Source organism: Chelonus insularis, unplaced genomic scaffold, assembly GCF_013357705.1.
Source record: "Chelonus insularis isolate UGA/USDA-ARS -01 unplaced genomic scaffold, ASM1335770v1 contig_146_pilon, whole genome shotgun sequence".
NCBI lineage: Eukaryota > Metazoa > Arthropoda > Insecta > Hymenoptera > Braconidae > Chelonus > Chelonus insularis.
This window is the reverse complement of record NW_023276387.1, coordinates 1,699,439-1,716,799: the sequence shown is the minus strand read 5'-3', so window position 1 is coordinate 1,716,799 and position 17,361 is coordinate 1,699,439. Positions and strand designations below refer to the sequence as shown.

Below are 17,361 nucleotides of genomic sequence, written 5' to 3'. Positions count from 1 at the left end.
AATACCCCTTCTTATAAATTTCTAGACCAATGAGAATTTTTTATAACTATCGAGTGGGGAGGTATGAAAAGAAAATAATAAGCAATAATGGACAATATAATGCGCATGCACTCATAGTTGTTTAACGTACATCTACCACGTAAGGTTTAGCGTGTTTTTACTTGTCAATTTGACAAAAGCATAGTGACAAGAACGATTATTTATATTATTATTATTACTGGCTAGTATTTAGCCATTTTTCAATAACTAACCATGTCATCACCCACACAAGTTGTAAGTATTTTACTTTTTTTTTTTTTTTTATTAATCATCATCACTTAAAATAAAAGCAATACCTTCTTTTTCTTTATCTTATTTTTTTCTTTGATATTTTTAAAAAATTTATTACTCTTTGTTCTTATTTATAAAATTTATTTTTATAACTGGAATTCTCTTTTCTATTAATAAACTGTTGATCAGTGAATTTATTTATTTTATTTAATCATTTTTATTATCATTTAGATTTAAAATGAATCTTTTGACTTTAGAAGTCAGAATTTAATTTAAAAAAATAATAAAAATAAGTGATTAGATAAAATAAATAAAATATCTTAATTATTTAAATAAATATAATTAACAATCATTTGTTTATAGTTACGAAGTGTCGGACCAAAATTAGTACCATTCTTCAAAAGTGTTTGCGTTTATTTTGTGCTATTAGCAGAACAACCATCACTTCTGACAGCCTGTTTTAAATGTTTACCAATAATCAGTCTTATTATCTTTGTGCTTCTCCATGGTATGAGTTTATCTGATGAGTAAGTAAAATTACTTCTTTTTTATCTAAAAATAATAATTTATATCTATTAATTGATGTAATTATTCATTTTTTAGATATACTTTTTCAAGAAGAATATTAACTGGATTAATATTCAGTTGTTTTGGTGATGCTTTGATTGTTTGGCCAAATTTATTTGTCGCTGGAATGGCAATGTTTGCCATAGCACAGATCATGTATATTACAGCATTTGGTTTTGTTCCATTAAATACAACATTAGGAGCTATGATTTATGCTCTTTGTACTGTGGGTAAAAAACAACATCAATACTTTCAAATAAATAAATCAAATTAATATTTAATAATCAATGATAATTGATTGATTTTTGATAACAATAACAATTTATGCTAATTTTGAATGTGGTCCTCTAATTAAATAACTAAAGTAAAAATTTTTCAATTACTCTTAATATAATTTACTGCAAATATTAGCAGAAATGTCATTGTTGATCAATCAATTTATTGGTGACTTGAGAAAGACATATTGGATGATTTAATACCAACGGAAACTATTAATCATAATCTAAATAAAAAAATAAATTCTCCAGTGATCTACATATTGATGCCTGGACTAAATGGAATCCTAGCCATCGGTGTTCCCATTTACACAACCCTACTGGGTACCATGTCCTGGCGAGCGATTTCCCGTGTTCGATTCTTCAAGGTAATGATAACACTTTTCTAATTAAATTAAAACTATTGGAAAAACTAATAATTGGTTTTCTTATGATCAAGGAACCCTGGACCTGGACCCAACTTTGCAGTTGTATTGGTAGTATTTTTTTCATCATATCCGACACTCTATTGGGCTTTCATCATTTCTATCATCCCGTTCCATATGCCACGGTAATATACTAAATGTATTAAAAAGCATTCAGACAAAAGACACTTAACATAATCTTCTCATTGTAGGTGTCAATAATGCTGACCTACTATGCAGCACAACTGGGTATAGCATTGAGTGCAGTTGACTCGAGGGGTAGCACTAAAACTGCTACTGTCAAGCATTAATTATTATCAGTAACATCTGATGAAAGATCATTTTAAATTCATTACACTGTGCGTTTTAAATTATTACAAACATCCATACATAACTGAGTGTTGCCAAAAAAAAAATATCCTACATTCAATCAATGATTTCTGATGTCGTACAGTGTTGATACTATTTTTTCATAATTACTTTCAAACTATTACCCACTATCAGAAGGTAAGAATGATGAATACATTCAGTGGAATTAAATTTGAAGACATCACAGGTCTATTAAGCTGCTGATTGTTGGATCTATCAACATTTTAATTTTTTATGACGATTAATAATTAATCTTATTAATTATAACAATCAGATCCAATAGTGAATCTGTCATTTTTTTGATTTAACTGTCCAACATCTTCAGCAAAGCATTAATACTTTGCTAAACATTTACAGTAGATTTTAATGAATAAAGTTTATTTTATAAAATGGCAGATTTATATTTAGACAAGTTATGATTAAATTTAATATCAGATTTTATAGAGTAGAAATAAAATGGATATTAATTACAGTTAGATCCTTTTATAGATAACTATCATTCAACATTGTGTGATAAAATTGTTGAATTTTATCTAAATAATCAGACTATCACCTTTTTATTCTCTAACTACTTTCGAATGAGATAACTCTTTCATGATTAGAATAATCTCAGTGTTAAAAATAATTATTCTAGTAAAATAAATGAATAAATCTTATTAGTTTGATGTATTCTACAAAAAAAAATATTCTTATTCAGAGTAATTATTTTTGTGTAAAAAATATATAATGTTAAAAGTAGATATAATAATTAGTAAAATTGTTGATAAATTTATCAATATATCTTTAAAATCATCTCTGGTTCAGTGTCGTTTATTGACACTGCCAATAATCAGTACATAAATAAAATTAACTGTTGTCAACAATTTAGCATAAACATTCATTATCTTTTGTTTCGTAAATCACTGAAATTATTTGTAAGACTGGTCAACATGTTGACTAATATTATGGTTAGATAAAAATGAGTAGGAAGAAGATAATTTCTTCCTGTTGCAGCATGGATGAGTTTGATATCACTTATCGAGAAAGGATGTAACAATAGTAAAAGCTCAAGAAGTATAAAAAAGATTTAATTTATAATTTAATTATATTAATTATAATTTTTTAATTTTTGTAGAAAAATAAGAAATTGAAATTCACAAAATTTCTTTTCATCATGCAAGATAATACTTCGTGTTATAACATCTAATGATAATTTAACAAATGAATGTATAGATTGATTTTCTGTCTATTATAATATTTATCTTTACACATATGAAGCATTTTGAATGCATAATATGACACATGTGCAACCTTGACATCCAATAAAATCCAGATGATTGTTCTATTATTAGTAATAAGTTGCTACTATAGCGTGACGACCGTTGTAATGCAATAAAAATTCATTAAATCTTTTCGAATTTGCATTGCAATTTATATAGTTAAATTGAAGACTAGGGTAATTTATATATAATTTTCTTATATACATGTATAAAAGATTCATACAGGAAGGAATTAATTTTCTGCCAATTATTTTAACATCAGGATTTTTCAAAATTAAATATTCCCATGAAAAAAATGAACAGTAAATATTTCAAAATGTGTATGAATATTTTTCAACATACTAGAAAAATCTATAGACTGATAGTAAAAAAACAAATAATTGTTGTATATTTTAGAAAATTAATAATTAATAATAAAGTTATGTAAATAAATTATTTTTGTGAGTATCTTAAAAAAAAATTACCTTCTAAACTGTTGATAACATAATTAACAAAATAACTTTTAATTATAAATCTTAAATTAATTTTTTTTTATTTTCTTTCTCTTATGACCATCATCTTTCTTATCAGCTTCATCATCTCTATCGTCATCTTTATCAAGACAATCATCATCCTCATCCTTCATATTATACCTCAATGCAAGTTTTTCTTTTATCAACAATCCTCTTATAAGTCTTCTCCAGCTTCCCCAAATTTTTTTATCCCTCTTCTCTCGTGCTCTCTTAGTAGCTGCAACCTGTTCAGCTTCCCAAGCTTCTCTCAGAGTTTCTTCATACTCCTCGCAAACAATATAACCTTCTGTCTTCGGCATAGCTCTTCTACAACCGAAATTGAACCCAGTGACTGCTGCAGCGCAGTCGATGTTCAATTTCTTAGCAATTCTACCAAGACCTGGAACTAAAGAAACATTCCACCATTTTAATTCTAGTGTAATAAGATTAAAAGATCAATTAAGACATCTATACTTACGATCGATGTGAACTGTTCCTTTGGGCAACATGCATTGTTGGAATAAATCAACATTACCATAAGCATTACGAGGGACAATACCATCCTTGGCTACTGGAGGATCATAGGGATCTGTTTGCCATTTTCCAAAGAGCTCTAACGGCTCTCTGACAATTTGATGTGTAAACTAAAATAAAATAAACTTAAATGCTTGCTTATTTACGCTTTTTGAATTCTATCAACTTACTTTGTCCAGCTTCAACGACTTCACTATCTTATAAGGCTCTTGTTTAGGTTTAACAACTCTAGCTTCTCTCAGCCAAGTCTCACGACTCCGAAGAGTGTGAACACAATGCCGAGAATAAACAGGTTCTTTATTTTTTAAATATCCCAATGGCACACAGTCTGGTGGATATAAAGCTTCATATTTAAGAAGATGACGAGCTAAGACGTAAAGTGGATGGCCTTTGTATTTTCCAATAGCATCAGGCAGTGGTTGCTCCATTTCCCTGGAAATAAATATCAATCATGGCTTATTTATTTTATTTATAATGATAATTCAAACTTACATTTGCAGTAACATTTCATCTTCTGCTTTGGATAATACTGATTTAGGTTCTAGCCATGGAACTAAGGTTTCTTTCCACCAGGTTTCATCAACCCTTTGCTTCCTGGTGACTGTTAACCAGTGAGGAGCATATCTACGGGTCACATCTTTTATTGAACCCCCAGAATTCCAGGCGATTGTGTACAAAAAAGGTCTAGGAGCCTTTTTCTGTTAAGTAAAATAAATAAAGTGAGAATTTAATTAAAGTGATGGGTTAATTGATACGTACATAAATATCAGCAACACAATGGACTTTATTATCAGGTACGCTAACAGAGATCCAGCTCTCTTCAGACTCTACATACACTTCAACCCACAGATGTCTTGCATCTCTAGTGTCTATTAAGTCCTCCTCTTCATCATCACTGGATAACACCTTCCTACTAGTACTCTCTGATGAGCTTCTTGTTGTTTGGAAATTTAACTTTCGTTTTCTTTTAAAATTCTTCGAATCTGAATCTTCACTTGAATTTTCATCTTCCAAACTCGATTTACTCTCACTTATCGATTCTGATACAGTTTTTTCTTCATTATCAGTTTCTATTTTTACTTCTTCATCCTTTTTATCAACCTTTTTCCTCTTTGTTACACTTTTTACTTCATCTTTCTTCGCTACAACTTTAGCTTTTGATCTCGTCACCTTTGACTTGCTTTTGGTTTCAACTTCAACCGGGTCTGGAGTTTTTAAAGCCATATTTCTAGCTTTTGATCGAGTTAGCTTTGGAGATATCTTTACTTCATCAGGTTCAACAACAATATTACCATTTCTCGGTAACTTCTTCTTCTCTGGTGCTTGAAAATTTGATCTTAGAAATTCAACAGCTCTCTTTTTAGCTTCATCCTTAGCAACATTATCAGCTGTACTGCTATTCCGAAATACAAAATTATCTTCTGTTTTCTTTTTATTATCGATTTTCCTTCGTGTTATTTTTTTAATCTTCTTAATCGGCTTTACATCACCTTCTTTCTTGACCTGAAAAAGTTTATCTCTCTGTAGTTTCAAAGCAGGTGGACAAAGTGATATAACTAATCGACAATTAAGTCCCATAGCTCGCAATGCAGCAATGAATAATAACACCAATTCTTGATAATTCGTTGTTTTTTGTTGCTTCAATCTTTCTAGCAACACGTCTTTTGTTATTGGATTATTATTTTTATTAAATTCAACTTTAATACACTTTTTAAACCAATTTGTAAAACCTTCCACGTATTTTATGTCAGCTCTTCCTTTAGGATAAATCTTTGAAGGAATTAAAGATAAAGTAACTGCCATGATTTCTGGATCATTGATGATTTGATTCAAGTAAAATCCATGAGAAAGCCAACATAGAAGTCCTACTTTGTGAACTAATAACTGGTTTGATTGTAGCTTTTTGTTCAAATGTCTCATTAATTGAGCTTGGAGATCAACTTTACCTTTTTTTCGACAATTGAACATCATGTTTGTGTCTGGTAGAGTGATAGTTATGTCTTCATTTGATGGAACATTGTTAGTAGAAGCCGGTTGCTCTGTATGATTATCTAGATTATTGACAAAACCTGAAGATCCTAAACTACTTTCTCCTTTTAACAATAAATCATTTATTTCATCTTTTAAATCAATTGATGGTTGGTGTTCTTTTTCTTTTAGGTCTGTAGCTTTGGTTTTTGATGTCATTGACAACACATTTGATGGCATCTGTTCAAAACAAGTAGCCATAGCGGCATTTGATTTTTCTAAATTTTTCATAACCTCACTGAATAAAGTTGTTGTGTCAACATTGGTGTCTGCATCTACGAAATCATCGTCAGAAGTGTCATCATCAGAGGTTGACTTCTTTGGAGTTTTTTGCTGCGTTTTTGATGTTGATGCAACATTTTTGAAAAATGAATCATTGAAGTCTAAACTGTCAGGATTGACAAGAAACTCATTACTACTGTCTGAACTTTCATCATCTGATTGTACCATTTTTATAACTTCTTTCTTTTAATGTGATCAATTTTAATAATAATTGTTTTGTTGTTATTGAAAAAAGTTTTAATTCCAAACAAACAAGAGCACATGGAGCACAGTGGCAACAGAATAGAAAAGTGCGCATTTAGTTTATAATTCGATAATTTGAAGCTAGAGAGCAGCACAGTCGCCATAATTTGAATTGGAGCAATTCTTTATCAGAGACTGCGATGTTTAAATGGCCATATCTCAGTTAAAAATCCTCCAATTTAGATGTTTGGGGGCTTAAATGAAAGCTAAATATATTTTCTATATAAATAAATATTTTTAAAGAATTCTTCATGCTTCTACTTTTAGTTATAAATTGAATTAACACCAAAAATCATACTTGTTCGCTTCTTCATCAACTTAAATATCCAATAACTCACCGGAAAATGCATGGATTTATTATTTTAAGCTCTTAAATAAAAGCTACAACTGTCTTTTTAAAACTCATATACTTACTGAAATTTTTCTCCGGCCTCCAATCGACCACAATAATAAACAAATAACCTCAAGATTAGCGCCCGTGTTCCTAACCAATAAAAAGCTGATCACGTGACGCTCCAATAACCAATCAGCTAATCAGAAAAAAGTTATTTCAATATGGCTGCTAAACATTGAAGAGATCAGTCTGCTGAAAATACTCCAAAGTTTGTTAGAATTTCAAAAATACCGTTTATAGATTTTTCTAAAACATTCATTCAAATATCAAATCAAAATTCCTTTTTTCCTAGTGTAGTTCTGAAATATTGATTATTCGCACATTCTCGTGCAATTAAAGTATCAATTGATATATTGTGAAGTATTAAAGACAGTTAAATATTGAGAAAATATTTTTCCATCATTGTGAAAACAGCCAACCCAACCCTGACAGTAAATATGTGTTAAAACTTACGCTTGCGCTTTATAGAAATCAAGTGTCCCTTGACACAGGTATCCTATGTTCAGTAGTCAGTGATCAATTTCACACAAGTGTTATTAAATTTGTAATTCTATCAAATAATTATTGACATAACCTCCATCAAAAATGGTAATTATCATTATCTTAGACAATCTTACTCAATCTATTATATTTGCAATGTTTTAAGTCATCAAAATAATCTTAATAGTTTATTTAATATCTATTCGATGACTTTATTATTATTCTAAACGTAATTTACAACCTTCACACAAAGCCTAGACATAGATACATATATACATATATATATATATCAATACATTGATGTTTTTCTTTTTAAGGGAAACGAAAACTCACTTCCTATGGAACTTTGTTCAAACTGTAAGTAATATTTTAAAAATATTTTTCAAGTATCATAGTTATTTTTATAATATCACTGTTTATAACCTTGACATCTATTGGTTTTTTTATATTTATATTAAATGTTTATTTAGTCATCAAAGAAAGCTTTTCATACAATCTTTTTATTGATGATTCTAAAGCTTGTTGTAGAAGCTTTCAATGAAATAATCCAGCTCAGTAAATATGACTGTTGCTGAGCTTTATATTGATGTTGAAATGTTGTCTACAATAAGGTCTATTTATATTAGTTATGACTGAAATATTTCTTTTTTCTCCCCTGTAACTGTTATTTAGTGTTAATGATTTTCTGTTACAGTTGATGCTGATGAAATAAGAAGACTAGGAAAACGATTTAGAAAATTAGATCTTGATAATAGTGGAGCTTTAAGCATTGATGAATTTATGTCGTTACCTGAATTACAACAAAATCCATTAGTTCAGCGGGTTATTGATATATTTGATGCTGATGGGAATGGTGAAGTTGATTTTAAGGAATTTATTCAAGGAGTATCTCAATTCAGTGTCAAGGTAAATTTTTATTTTAATTATCCTTTAAGTAAATATTTAAAATATTTACAAATAAGGTAAAGACACTAATAGATGGACAATAAATAAAAAATTATTATAAATAGAAAACAAATATTAACATAACCTATTTAATATTTTTTTAATTAACTAGACTTTGCTATAAAAAACAATAAATATTTTGGAGTATTTTAATTTTTCAATTGTTTATAATTTTAACAATTTGTTCATCTATTGGTCTATTTACCCAATTAATTAATTAATTAATTAATTTAAACGTTAAATTCTCAATTAAATAATCCTTGTGTTTATGAAAAATCTTTCTATTTGTCATCTTTAAATATAAACAAAATAATTTTTAATAGTTTGTAAATAATTATTAATTATTTATTACTTAATTAGTTGAATAAATTTATTCTTGATATTTATGCCATTTTAAAGAAATTAACTGGCCTATTTATTAAATAAAAAATTCAGTAATTAAATTAAACCGTTTATGATTACTGGTTAATTAATTGTATTACCACTATTTTATTAATATTTATTGTTTATTATTATTAATGATTTTGTATTATTTACTTCTAGGGTGACAAAGAAAGTAAATTACGCTTTGCATTCAGAATTTATGATATGGATAATGATGGCTTTATAAGCAATGGTGAATTATTCCAAGTATTAAAAATGATGGTTGGCAATAATTTAAAAGATACGCAACTTCAACAAATTGTTGACAAGACTATTTTGTTTGCTGATAAAGATGAGGATGGAAAAATAAGCTTTGAAGAATTTTGTTCTGTAAGTAAACATTATTGAGTTATATTATTTATTTATTTATTTATTTTTATGATTATTAATGAGTTTTAAAATAATTGAAAATTTTTTTCAGGTTGTTGGAAATACTGATATTCATAAAAAAATGGTCGTCGATGTGTAATTAATTTAAATAAACATTAAATTAACACTGTCTTCATATTAAGTAAGTAAATTTTGATGAATTTTAAGCAAAACAAAGTATTTAAATAATTATTAAAATAAACTGAAGGAAAATAATGTTAAGAAATATTCTCATTGATATTAAACAAAAGTATAAACTGCTGATTAGAGTAAATTAACATTCTCAATTCGATGAAATAATTGTAACAATTTATGGTTATGATATTTAAATATTGAATTATACGAATGTAAATCAGTCAGTTTCATAAAATGCAAAATTATTATCATTGAATTGAAAATAATGAAAAATAGTTCAATACAAGTGATTTAAATTCATGAATAATATTCAAAAAAAAAAAAATCTTATAATAAAATATACAAAAACATTTTTTAATATTCCGAATGTCTAATCACTATTATGAATATATATAAAAAAAAATAATAATTGTAAAAATAACAAATATCAATGCAAAAAAAAGCACAAAGAAAGTTGATGATAAAAAAAATTTCATTATTCAAAAGACGTTAATATTTCCAAGAAATAATTCATCGTGTTCGTACTTGATCTATTGAATTTAATTGCAAATGAATTATATTGTTTATTTAATTATAGTTAAATTTATTTGCTTATTTAATAAGCTCATATGTTGATTATAAAGATACGTTTTTTTTTTATATGTTCTGTTATTGAAGTTTAGAAATTTTTTTCTTGTTGATACTAAGATGTTTTTTTGCAATAATTAAATAACTTACTGTATTCATTCAATAATAAGAATTATTAATAATGGTAATTATTAATCATGGCAATGATATCTTCTGTACAACTAAGTCAATGTAATTGTCGTGTTAATTTTAAAAATGAAACGTTTAAATGAAAATAAAATAATTGAAATGATTAAATGTTAAAGTTATAAAATAATTCTGAATATATACATTCTCATGATTGCCATTAATTTCATTGAATCTCATATTAAAAATATATATATATATTATAATAAATAAAATAAATTATAAATCAGTTATATATACTTGAAAATTTATAACTGTAAATAAATAAAACTGAATCTATGCATATAAGTAAAAAAGAAAAAAAAAAGGTTTGTTTATTCGACGAATTGAATGAATAAAAATAATTCAAATTTTATTTAAAAAAAAAAAAGAAATATTTAATTTATAGTAAAGGAAGGATTATAAATAATTATAATAATTTATATATATTATTTTAAACGTACCAAGTATTGGAAAAAATTTATTTCATTCATTTCATTGAAGATAAAAAAACATTCAATGCCCAGTCTTGATAATTCGATCTTGAATAAACAATATTATAGTCTTTTTCTTTTATTAATTAATACTTGAGATTCTTTTGAATCCAAGGAAGGAAATGAGTGACACGTGTATAAACACCAGGATATTGTCCTTTTCCACAACCGATACCCCAACTTACGATACCCACTTGAGTCCATCGGCCATCATTTACCATCAGTGGGCCTCCACTGTCACCCTGAAAGTGAATTTATTTATTAAAAAGAATAATTAAAGACTCGAAATAAATTTAAGATAAATTTAATTACTGAGCAAGAGTCTTTAGTTGCTCTTCCAGCACACAAAAAGCTATCGACAATTCCTCCAGGTGCTGCTGCTCCATACTTTTGTTTACATTCTGTGTTAGACCAGACTGGAATAGCCACTTCTTGGAGAACTGCAGGCTGAGGTCCACCTTAAAATAATTTCATATATTGTTTGTAATTTTTTTTTCATAAGATTTATTAATTGATGAAGGGAAATAACAAACTTTCTCTTAATGATCCCCATCCGATGACAGTAGCTACTTTTCCGTTGTACAATTGAGATCCAGTTGGAAGACAAATTGGTCTGATGAGTTCGGAAAATTCAACAGGTTCACTTAAAGTGAGTAGAGCAACATCGTTGTATAGAGTTCTTGCATCAAAACCTTTATGTCTCACTACTCGTTTGACTCGTCGTTCAATGTGACGAATTTCCGTGGGGGTTTTGATGTTATAATCACCTAGTCTTACAGTTAATCTTGCTACGTCCCATGAATTCATGCTAGACAACAAATTGAAGTCATGAATAAATGATAATAGTTGATATAAATGCTAGAGGTATCATCTATTTTCTATTGGGGAATTCGGAAGTTGAACCCAGATCCTTCTGGTTAAATTTAAATATTATTGACAATGTATGTCGTTCCCATTGAAATTGGGGATGAAGGAGTCAAACTATATAATTACCAATGTCACTTACTGAGCAACACAATGAGCAGCTGTTAATATATGTCTATCACTGATCAATGAACCTCCACAGACTTGTCTTCCAGCATTAAAAAGTGCTGCAATCCACGGCCACTCACCAGGTTCAGCATTATGACCACCGACAATTCTTTTATCTTGCTCTTGATCACCATTTTTAGCACCACACTCAGGAGAACTGACCACTGGAGTGCTAGTGATGGTGGTGGTGGTGGGTTTACTTGTTGTAGCACCCGGCCACCATCCAGGTTTTTTCGTCGGCCAGGTTGTGGAGCTTGGTTTCCTGCTGGTGGAGGATGTTGGACGGTTTGTTGGAGGTTTTGAGAATGGAGTTGATGACAAGTGAGGTGATTGTGATGATGGGTGTGTTGGGAGAGGTGGGATTGTGTGATCAGGAGGGTGTGTAGGTATAGGAGGTGGCCAAGATCCTAGTGGAATTGATGGTTTAAAGCCTAGAGGAGGTCTTGAATGTTCATTTGTGATTACTTCTTCATCCTAATAATGATAATATCTCAATTAAAGATTATTAAATAATTTTTTCAACTAATAAATGATCATCTTACCTGAGTATCTTCTATGATGGGTCTATTAGTTCCAGGCTTGACTGTTGTTGATTGAGAACCTGAACAACATATCCCATAACCAATCCGTTGATCATCTTTAGTATAACTACAAGTATCATAGACCCCTAGTACCCAACCATCAAGAGCACCTAGGTCAGGTATCTTAAAGTATGGATAACATTCTTTGAATGTTGTACAATGACCAACTTCACCTTTTGATGTTAAACAAACTCCTTTGGGAGCTTTTTTCTCTGTCCAATGAAGATGACGAGGACTCTCAGCACGAGAATCTAAACTTGAAACTGAATATAATTAATAATTAGCTTAATAAAATAGCAATTAATCTTTCAAAAAGTGATTTATATATATATATATTTTTGAAGAAAACAACTCTCACTGTCCTTCAGAGTAAAATTCTTACTCGAGAAAGAATGTCGTTATTATTACACTCATGGAATCAGTACGCGCTAGAAACGTGATCGTCATACAGAAATCAACCTTTTTTTTTCAATTTTCATTTTTTTATTTTCATTTCTAACCATTTTTAAATTCCTTCCAATTTAACATAAGACTGGTTAGGTAGTTTTGCTTTTTTTGTTTAGATTTAATTATTGATAATGAATTGTTTGAAACAAACCTTCAATAATGACAGTATCATCAACATCATTAGCGATGGAATAGATGATACATAAAATGAATACAAAGGTAATAGCCAAGTTCATGGTCATTGTCACTGATTTATTATTATTGTTAACTTGAGTATGATTGAATTTACAATGACAATTGTACAAACAAAACTTGACAATAAATAATATGAACGGGACTTTTGAAAAGACTTCGGTTAAACTAAACTGTCTACGAGTCAACTCGATCTTTATAACGGGCTTACCCTTCTCCTCTTTAGCTTCCCCTACAATTCTGGACGTTTATTTCTTCCTCCACCGTCTTCTTCTTATTTTGACTTCTCTTCAGGATGGTATTATTTTTTGTTTTCCCTTGATACATGTATTTTATTTATATTTTTCCTTTTGTTTTTTTGTGTGTTTCCTTCAAAGGACATTATGTTGTCTCTTCTATGAGACTCTTAATAAACCAAAGCTGCATTCATGATAAAGATACACCTTTTTAGAAATAATAATAACTAGATATTTTCTTAGGAGAATTATCATTAGATATTTTTTTATGGCCTTGAAAGTGTCATTAACTTACTATACTAGCCTTTATGGAAATTTCAGGATTAATTTTTTTGTTGTTTTTTTTTTTTTGTTACATATTATGATAATCTAATTTTTTTCCTGGCATGGAGATTGCTGTTTAATGGTTCGTTTGATTTTAATCATGTGATTTTTTTTTTTTTTATTGGATTGATGTGATTGAAGTTAGAAAAAAGGTTTGCAAAAAATAGGTTATTTTTTAATTAAAAAATTTCAAATATTTTTTTAAGTTAAATAATTATATTCAAATAATAGTGTAATTACCATAATTTTGAACCCTATCGCACTATTCATTAATTGTTTTAAAATAAAAATATACCATTGTTGATTACCATTTTTTTTAAAGGTTAATAAACAAATTTGTTTTTAGTTTTAAATAGTTTTAAATTATTGCAATTATTTTTTTTTTTTTTTAATTTTATCAGTAATTAAACAAAAATATTACTGTTTATTTATTATAACCTCAATTAATGACATCAATAGATTTTTTTAAAAATAAAAATAACCTTTAAAAAAGAAAGTTTAATATAAACTAAAGTGGTGGTGTTTAATCAGACTGTACTTTAAACTTCAGAATGTCCTCGAAGACGAGGGGAAAAAAACTCAGATTTGCGTGATCTGATGATTGGCTTCAGCAAATATTTATCCCCTGGAGAACTTAAAAAAAAGGAAGGAAGCTAACCTAAAAAAAAACAATTCCTTTTTTTAGTATATCCACTATACATTATTGCCAACAAAATATATGTTTATGTTGCACGGGGGATAATCGTTAAAGGGACAAACTAGTCGTCAAACCGGGCTCATTTATACCCAAAATATCCTCAGGAGAAGTCGAAAAACATTTTTAAATGCAGCTAAATATTCGCCATTGATTATTTGTTTGTTTTTGTGTCATACTGAAGGTAATTAATTTATAACCTAAAATTGACTTAATTGATGCCAATGAATTTTTATGTAATTAATCATGGAAATAATATTGTTGTAGGTTTGGTAGAGATTGTAAATAAATAATTGTCCGACTTTATGTCCAAATGTAGAGTGCAAACATCATAAATGTTGAATTCATTGGCTCTACTCGAGCAGAGGAGGGCCAGTGGCCTCTTCAAGGTCGGCAGCCTCAAGCAATCATAAAATATCTATATACATCCACCCACCCACTTTAGAGGAGTTTCTTGGGTTGGAGTTTAATATTATTGTATAGTAGCTAATTTATTCGTGTTAGTCAGACTCTATATGTGATACATATACGGAGAAATACTGTCATCAATACGACTTGGGAATAAATTTCTTTGAATTAGAAAATGAGGATAATAAAAGAACAGGTATTACTTCAAGAAAGAAAATAGTTATAAATATTAAACGAGTCAATAGAAACGTGGATTAATTTACATTTAATTATGGTAAATTGTTTTACAGGAAATAAATCTAATGGTTCTGCTAAATTTGTTTTAAATTCTTATCACAACTTGACTTGTCTTGATACACTAGTCTAAAACAGCATGGTATTGTTGAAATAATGTCGAATAACAACACAAAAAAATTATCAATGAAGTAATTAATTTTGAAATGTTCACTTAAATGATGGATGCAATTATGAAGTGAAAATGATGTCTAATCAACTCTGGTTTCAAGACAATTGATGATTGATTCATTGATTAATGTTATTATCAAAATGAATATGGTTTTTTTTTTTTTGTAATTAACATATTCTTTATAGCATTAATTTAAGCAGTGAAATAAAAATAGTTCTAGCAGTAATTCTAATGTAATTATATCAACTTCGTAGATAGATTAGTCTTAAGGCTGAGTTGAACTTGAAATCTTTTCCTTACTGGCAGTAGCAGAAAGCATCTGACTAAATACATTTTAATTACAGTGTTTTATTATGTAAAATAATTTTATTTATAATATAAAAGGTGGCAAGGATTTAGGCTTATAATTATTTTGAGAAAAATTTCAATAAAAAATAAATAATCAATTATTTTCTCTTGACGGTCATGAAGCGTCAAAAATCTAGTGATAATTCGATAACAATATCCTCTCCAATAAAATGAAATAAAATTTCTACATGAAATAAACTTTATATTGACACCAAAATCAGTGGATGTAATTGCAAATAGGCTGATTAATTAATCCTTTCTCTACTCTTTGGGATCTTCTAGGAAGAAATCGATGTAAAGCCTAGCCTTAAATCAAAATAAAATATTTAAAAAAATATACCAAGGTCTTTTGATTTGATTTTCTAAAAATAATAAATCATTGAAAGAGGAAACAACCATAAAATTAATGATGAGTAATAATTGAAAATAATTATTTTCAAATTACAAACCACTAGTACTGAGTCAAATAATCGTTATAAAACTTTAACATTTTTATTCATAGATGAATTTTAATTAAAAAAAAAAAATGAAGGAATACATAAATAAACAAACATCAGAAATTTTATAAAACGTACTAATATAGTTTTTTATTGTGGTATTAAACATTCGTAATAATATAATATCACCTCTGGCACAATCTCACGATGGCAAGATGTTGCTATAAACAATTAAAACTGTCTTTTATTCAATTATATTTAATTATTTTTCTTTAATTTATTAACTATATAATAATTAAAAATTAATTAATATATAAGTATACTTTATCATGACATCATAATAATATCTTCATACTATTTTGTTTTCATCATTTCTTTTTTTTTGTTATCGCACACTTTACAATTAACATTACATTTTATCCTCTACATACTTGTTGTTTTTTTTCTTCTGTAAATACATACATTCATATTTATTTATATTTAATGAATATATTTAAATTATCTTTAAAAACATTTAAATGAAAGAAAATATCAAAAATTCTAAGTGACAATGTAAAGTATATTAATGCTAATATTTTTTTTTTTTTATATCGGCAAGACAGAATTGTAACAATATATATATATTTATAACAATTGTTTTGATCACCAAAATTAATTTATTAACCAACTAATTTTTTTTCTCTTGCTGCACTATGGATCTGAGATCTGTAAAGAAATGAATGCATTATATTCCCAAGTCGTTGATTAATTAATTTTTCATTAACAATAATTTTTTTTTCTCCTTTAATTAATGTACAGTTTGATTTTGCTGATTTTTGGTTTATTCAACTTGGACAGTATCACTTTTTAAACAGTAAATATCAAGAATAATCATGCATTTTAATCAATCAATCGATTCATCATTTAACATTTTTATTTACTGAATAATATTCTCACTTGTAAAAAAAAAAAAAAACATTTTTTTTACCCTAAAAATATCCCCATACATACAAATAATCACGATCATGCTTTACATTTTTTTTTTGTTCCTCACACTCACACTTGTATAAAAATAACAATTAACGTATTACATACAATATTATTAATAATAACCAAATAAAAAAAATAATAATAGTAATAATAATATCTATATGCTGCTTCTTCTTTCTCTTTTTTTTTTTTTTGTAATAAATGTAACAAAATATAGTATTATCAATAATAATATGCATTTTTCAAGCGTATTTTGATCGTTGCTTTGATATTCGGTATATTTATAATATTTCTTGCAAAATATATATATATATAAATTCTACCCATCAACTAATTTATTTTTAAATTCTATTCATTGTTACAATGTTTGATCAATGGCATTTCATTTATAAAAATTAATGATTTACTTATTTAATTGTTCAATAAATGACGGTATTTTAATTAATTACTTAATAACTCATTAATATCCTTTATTTTTTTTTTTCTTTTTTTGATTAAATGTTGTGCTATTATTGTTCAATATTAGTTAATTACGTATAAAAGGAGGCAGTGAATTAACAATTTTATGGGTAATGATAACGATCTTTGAAATA

The 17,361-nt window shown here is 27.6% G+C and overlaps 4 protein-coding genes and 1 long non-coding RNA gene across 6 annotated transcripts; 3 read left to right on the top strand and 2 right to left on the bottom strand.

Annotated features, from left to right (window-relative positions):
- The first annotated feature begins 112 nt into the window (after positions 1-112).
- LOC118063721 (lysoplasmalogenase-like protein TMEM86A) lies at positions 113-2,796 on the top strand. The gene is made up of 6 exons (XM_035077848.1): positions 113-273; positions 634-797; positions 874-1,067; positions 1,365-1,480; positions 1,552-1,662; positions 1,729-2,796. The coding sequence occupies exons 1-6, from the start codon at positions 253-255 to the stop codon at positions 1,825-1,827; spliced, it is 705 nt and encodes a 234-aa protein (XP_034933739.1). The 5' UTR covers positions 113-252; the 3' UTR covers positions 1,828-2,796.
- Positions 2,797-2,936: 140 nt separating this feature from the next.
- Xpc (DNA repair protein complementing XP-C cells homolog) lies at positions 2,937-6,852 on the bottom strand. The gene is made up of 5 exons (XM_035077844.1): positions 4,929-6,852; positions 4,662-4,867; positions 4,340-4,601; positions 4,114-4,279; positions 2,937-4,041 (listed from the first exon to the last, which is right to left on the bottom strand). The coding sequence occupies exons 1-5, from the start codon at positions 6,645-6,647 to the stop codon at positions 3,665-3,667; spliced, it is 2,730 nt and encodes a 909-aa protein (XP_034933735.1). The 5' UTR covers positions 6,648-6,852; the 3' UTR covers positions 2,937-3,664.
- A 427-nt stretch (positions 6,853-7,279) lies between these two features.
- LOC118063722 (calcineurin subunit B type 2) lies at positions 7,280-9,701 on the top strand. Its single transcript, XM_035077849.1, has 5 exons — positions 7,280-7,704; positions 7,914-7,953; positions 8,291-8,502; positions 9,085-9,294; positions 9,386-9,701. The coding sequence occupies exons 1-5, from the start codon at positions 7,702-7,704 to the stop codon at positions 9,431-9,433; spliced, it is 513 nt and encodes a 170-aa protein (XP_034933740.1). The 5' UTR covers positions 7,280-7,701; the 3' UTR covers positions 9,434-9,701.
- A 954-nt stretch (positions 9,702-10,655) lies between these two features.
- Positions 10,656-13,098, bottom strand: LOC118063718 (proclotting enzyme-like). Of its 2 annotated transcripts, none has more exons than XM_035077845.1 (6): positions 12,906-13,098; positions 12,269-12,570; positions 11,701-12,200; positions 11,228-11,502; positions 11,007-11,152; positions 10,656-10,936 (listed from the first exon to the last, which is right to left on the bottom strand). In XM_035077845.1, exons 1-6 carry the CDS (start codon positions 12,994-12,996, stop codon positions 10,781-10,783), a joined length of 1,470 nt encoding a protein of 489 aa, XP_034933736.1. In that variant the 5' UTR covers positions 12,997-13,098; the 3' UTR covers positions 10,656-10,780. The 2 variants fall into 2 exon arrangements, with proteins under 2 accessions (XP_034933736.1, XP_034933737.1); XM_035077846.1 differs by having other exon boundaries at positions 12,269-12,558.
- An 878-nt stretch (positions 13,099-13,976) lies between these two features.
- LOC118063724 (uncharacterized) lies at positions 13,977-15,692 on the top strand. The gene is made up of 3 exons (XR_004689956.1): positions 13,977-14,384; positions 14,468-14,804; positions 14,899-15,692. It is a non-coding gene; the product is annotated as an uncharacterized lncRNA (long non-coding RNA).
- Positions 15,693-17,361: the final 1,669 nt, after the last annotated feature.

Excerpts from the sequence above, each read along its gene's own strand:
- LOC118063721 (XM_035077848.1), top strand. The coding sequence starts at position 253 with ATGTCATCACCCACACAAGTT. Across the intron at positions 798-873 it reads GGTATGAGTTTATCTGATGA|ATATACTTTTTCAAGAAGAA; the intron begins GTAAGTAAAATT and ends TTCATTTTTTAG. Across the intron at positions 1,663-1,728 it reads ATCCCGTTCCATATGCCACG|GTGTCAATAATGCTGACCTA; the intron begins GTAATATACTAA and ends TTCTCATTGTAG.
- Xpc (XM_035077844.1), bottom strand. The coding sequence starts at position 6,647 with ATGGTACAATCAGATGATGAAAGTTCAGACAGTAGTAATGAGTTTCTT. Across the intron at positions 4,602-4,661 it reads GATGAAATGTTACTGCAAAT|GGAAATGGAGCAACCACTGC; the intron begins GTAAGTTTGAAT and ends ATTTATTTCCAG. Across the intron at positions 4,042-4,113 it reads AGGAACAGTTCACATCGATC|TTCCAGGTCTTGGTAGAATT; the intron begins GTAAGTATAGAT and ends ATGTTTCTTTAG.
- LOC118063722 (XM_035077849.1), top strand. Across the intron at positions 7,954-8,290 it reads TATGGAACTTTGTTCAAACT|TTGATGCTGATGAAATAAGA; the intron begins GTAAGTAATATT and ends TTTCTGTTACAG. Across the intron at positions 9,295-9,385 it reads GCTTTGAAGAATTTTGTTCT|GTTGTTGGAAATACTGATAT; the intron begins GTAAGTAAACAT and ends AATTTTTTTCAG.
- LOC118063718 (XM_035077845.1), bottom strand. The coding sequence starts at position 12,996 with ATGACCATGAACTTGGCTATTACCTTTGTATTCATTTTATGTATCATC. Across the intron at positions 12,201-12,268 it reads CCATCATAGAAGATACTCAG|GATGAAGAAGTAATCACAAA; the intron begins GTAAGATGATCA and ends TATCATTATTAG. Across the intron at positions 10,937-11,006 it reads CAACTAAAGACTCTTGCTCA|GGTGACAGTGGAGGCCCACT; the intron begins GTAATTAAATTT and ends ATTCACTTTCAG.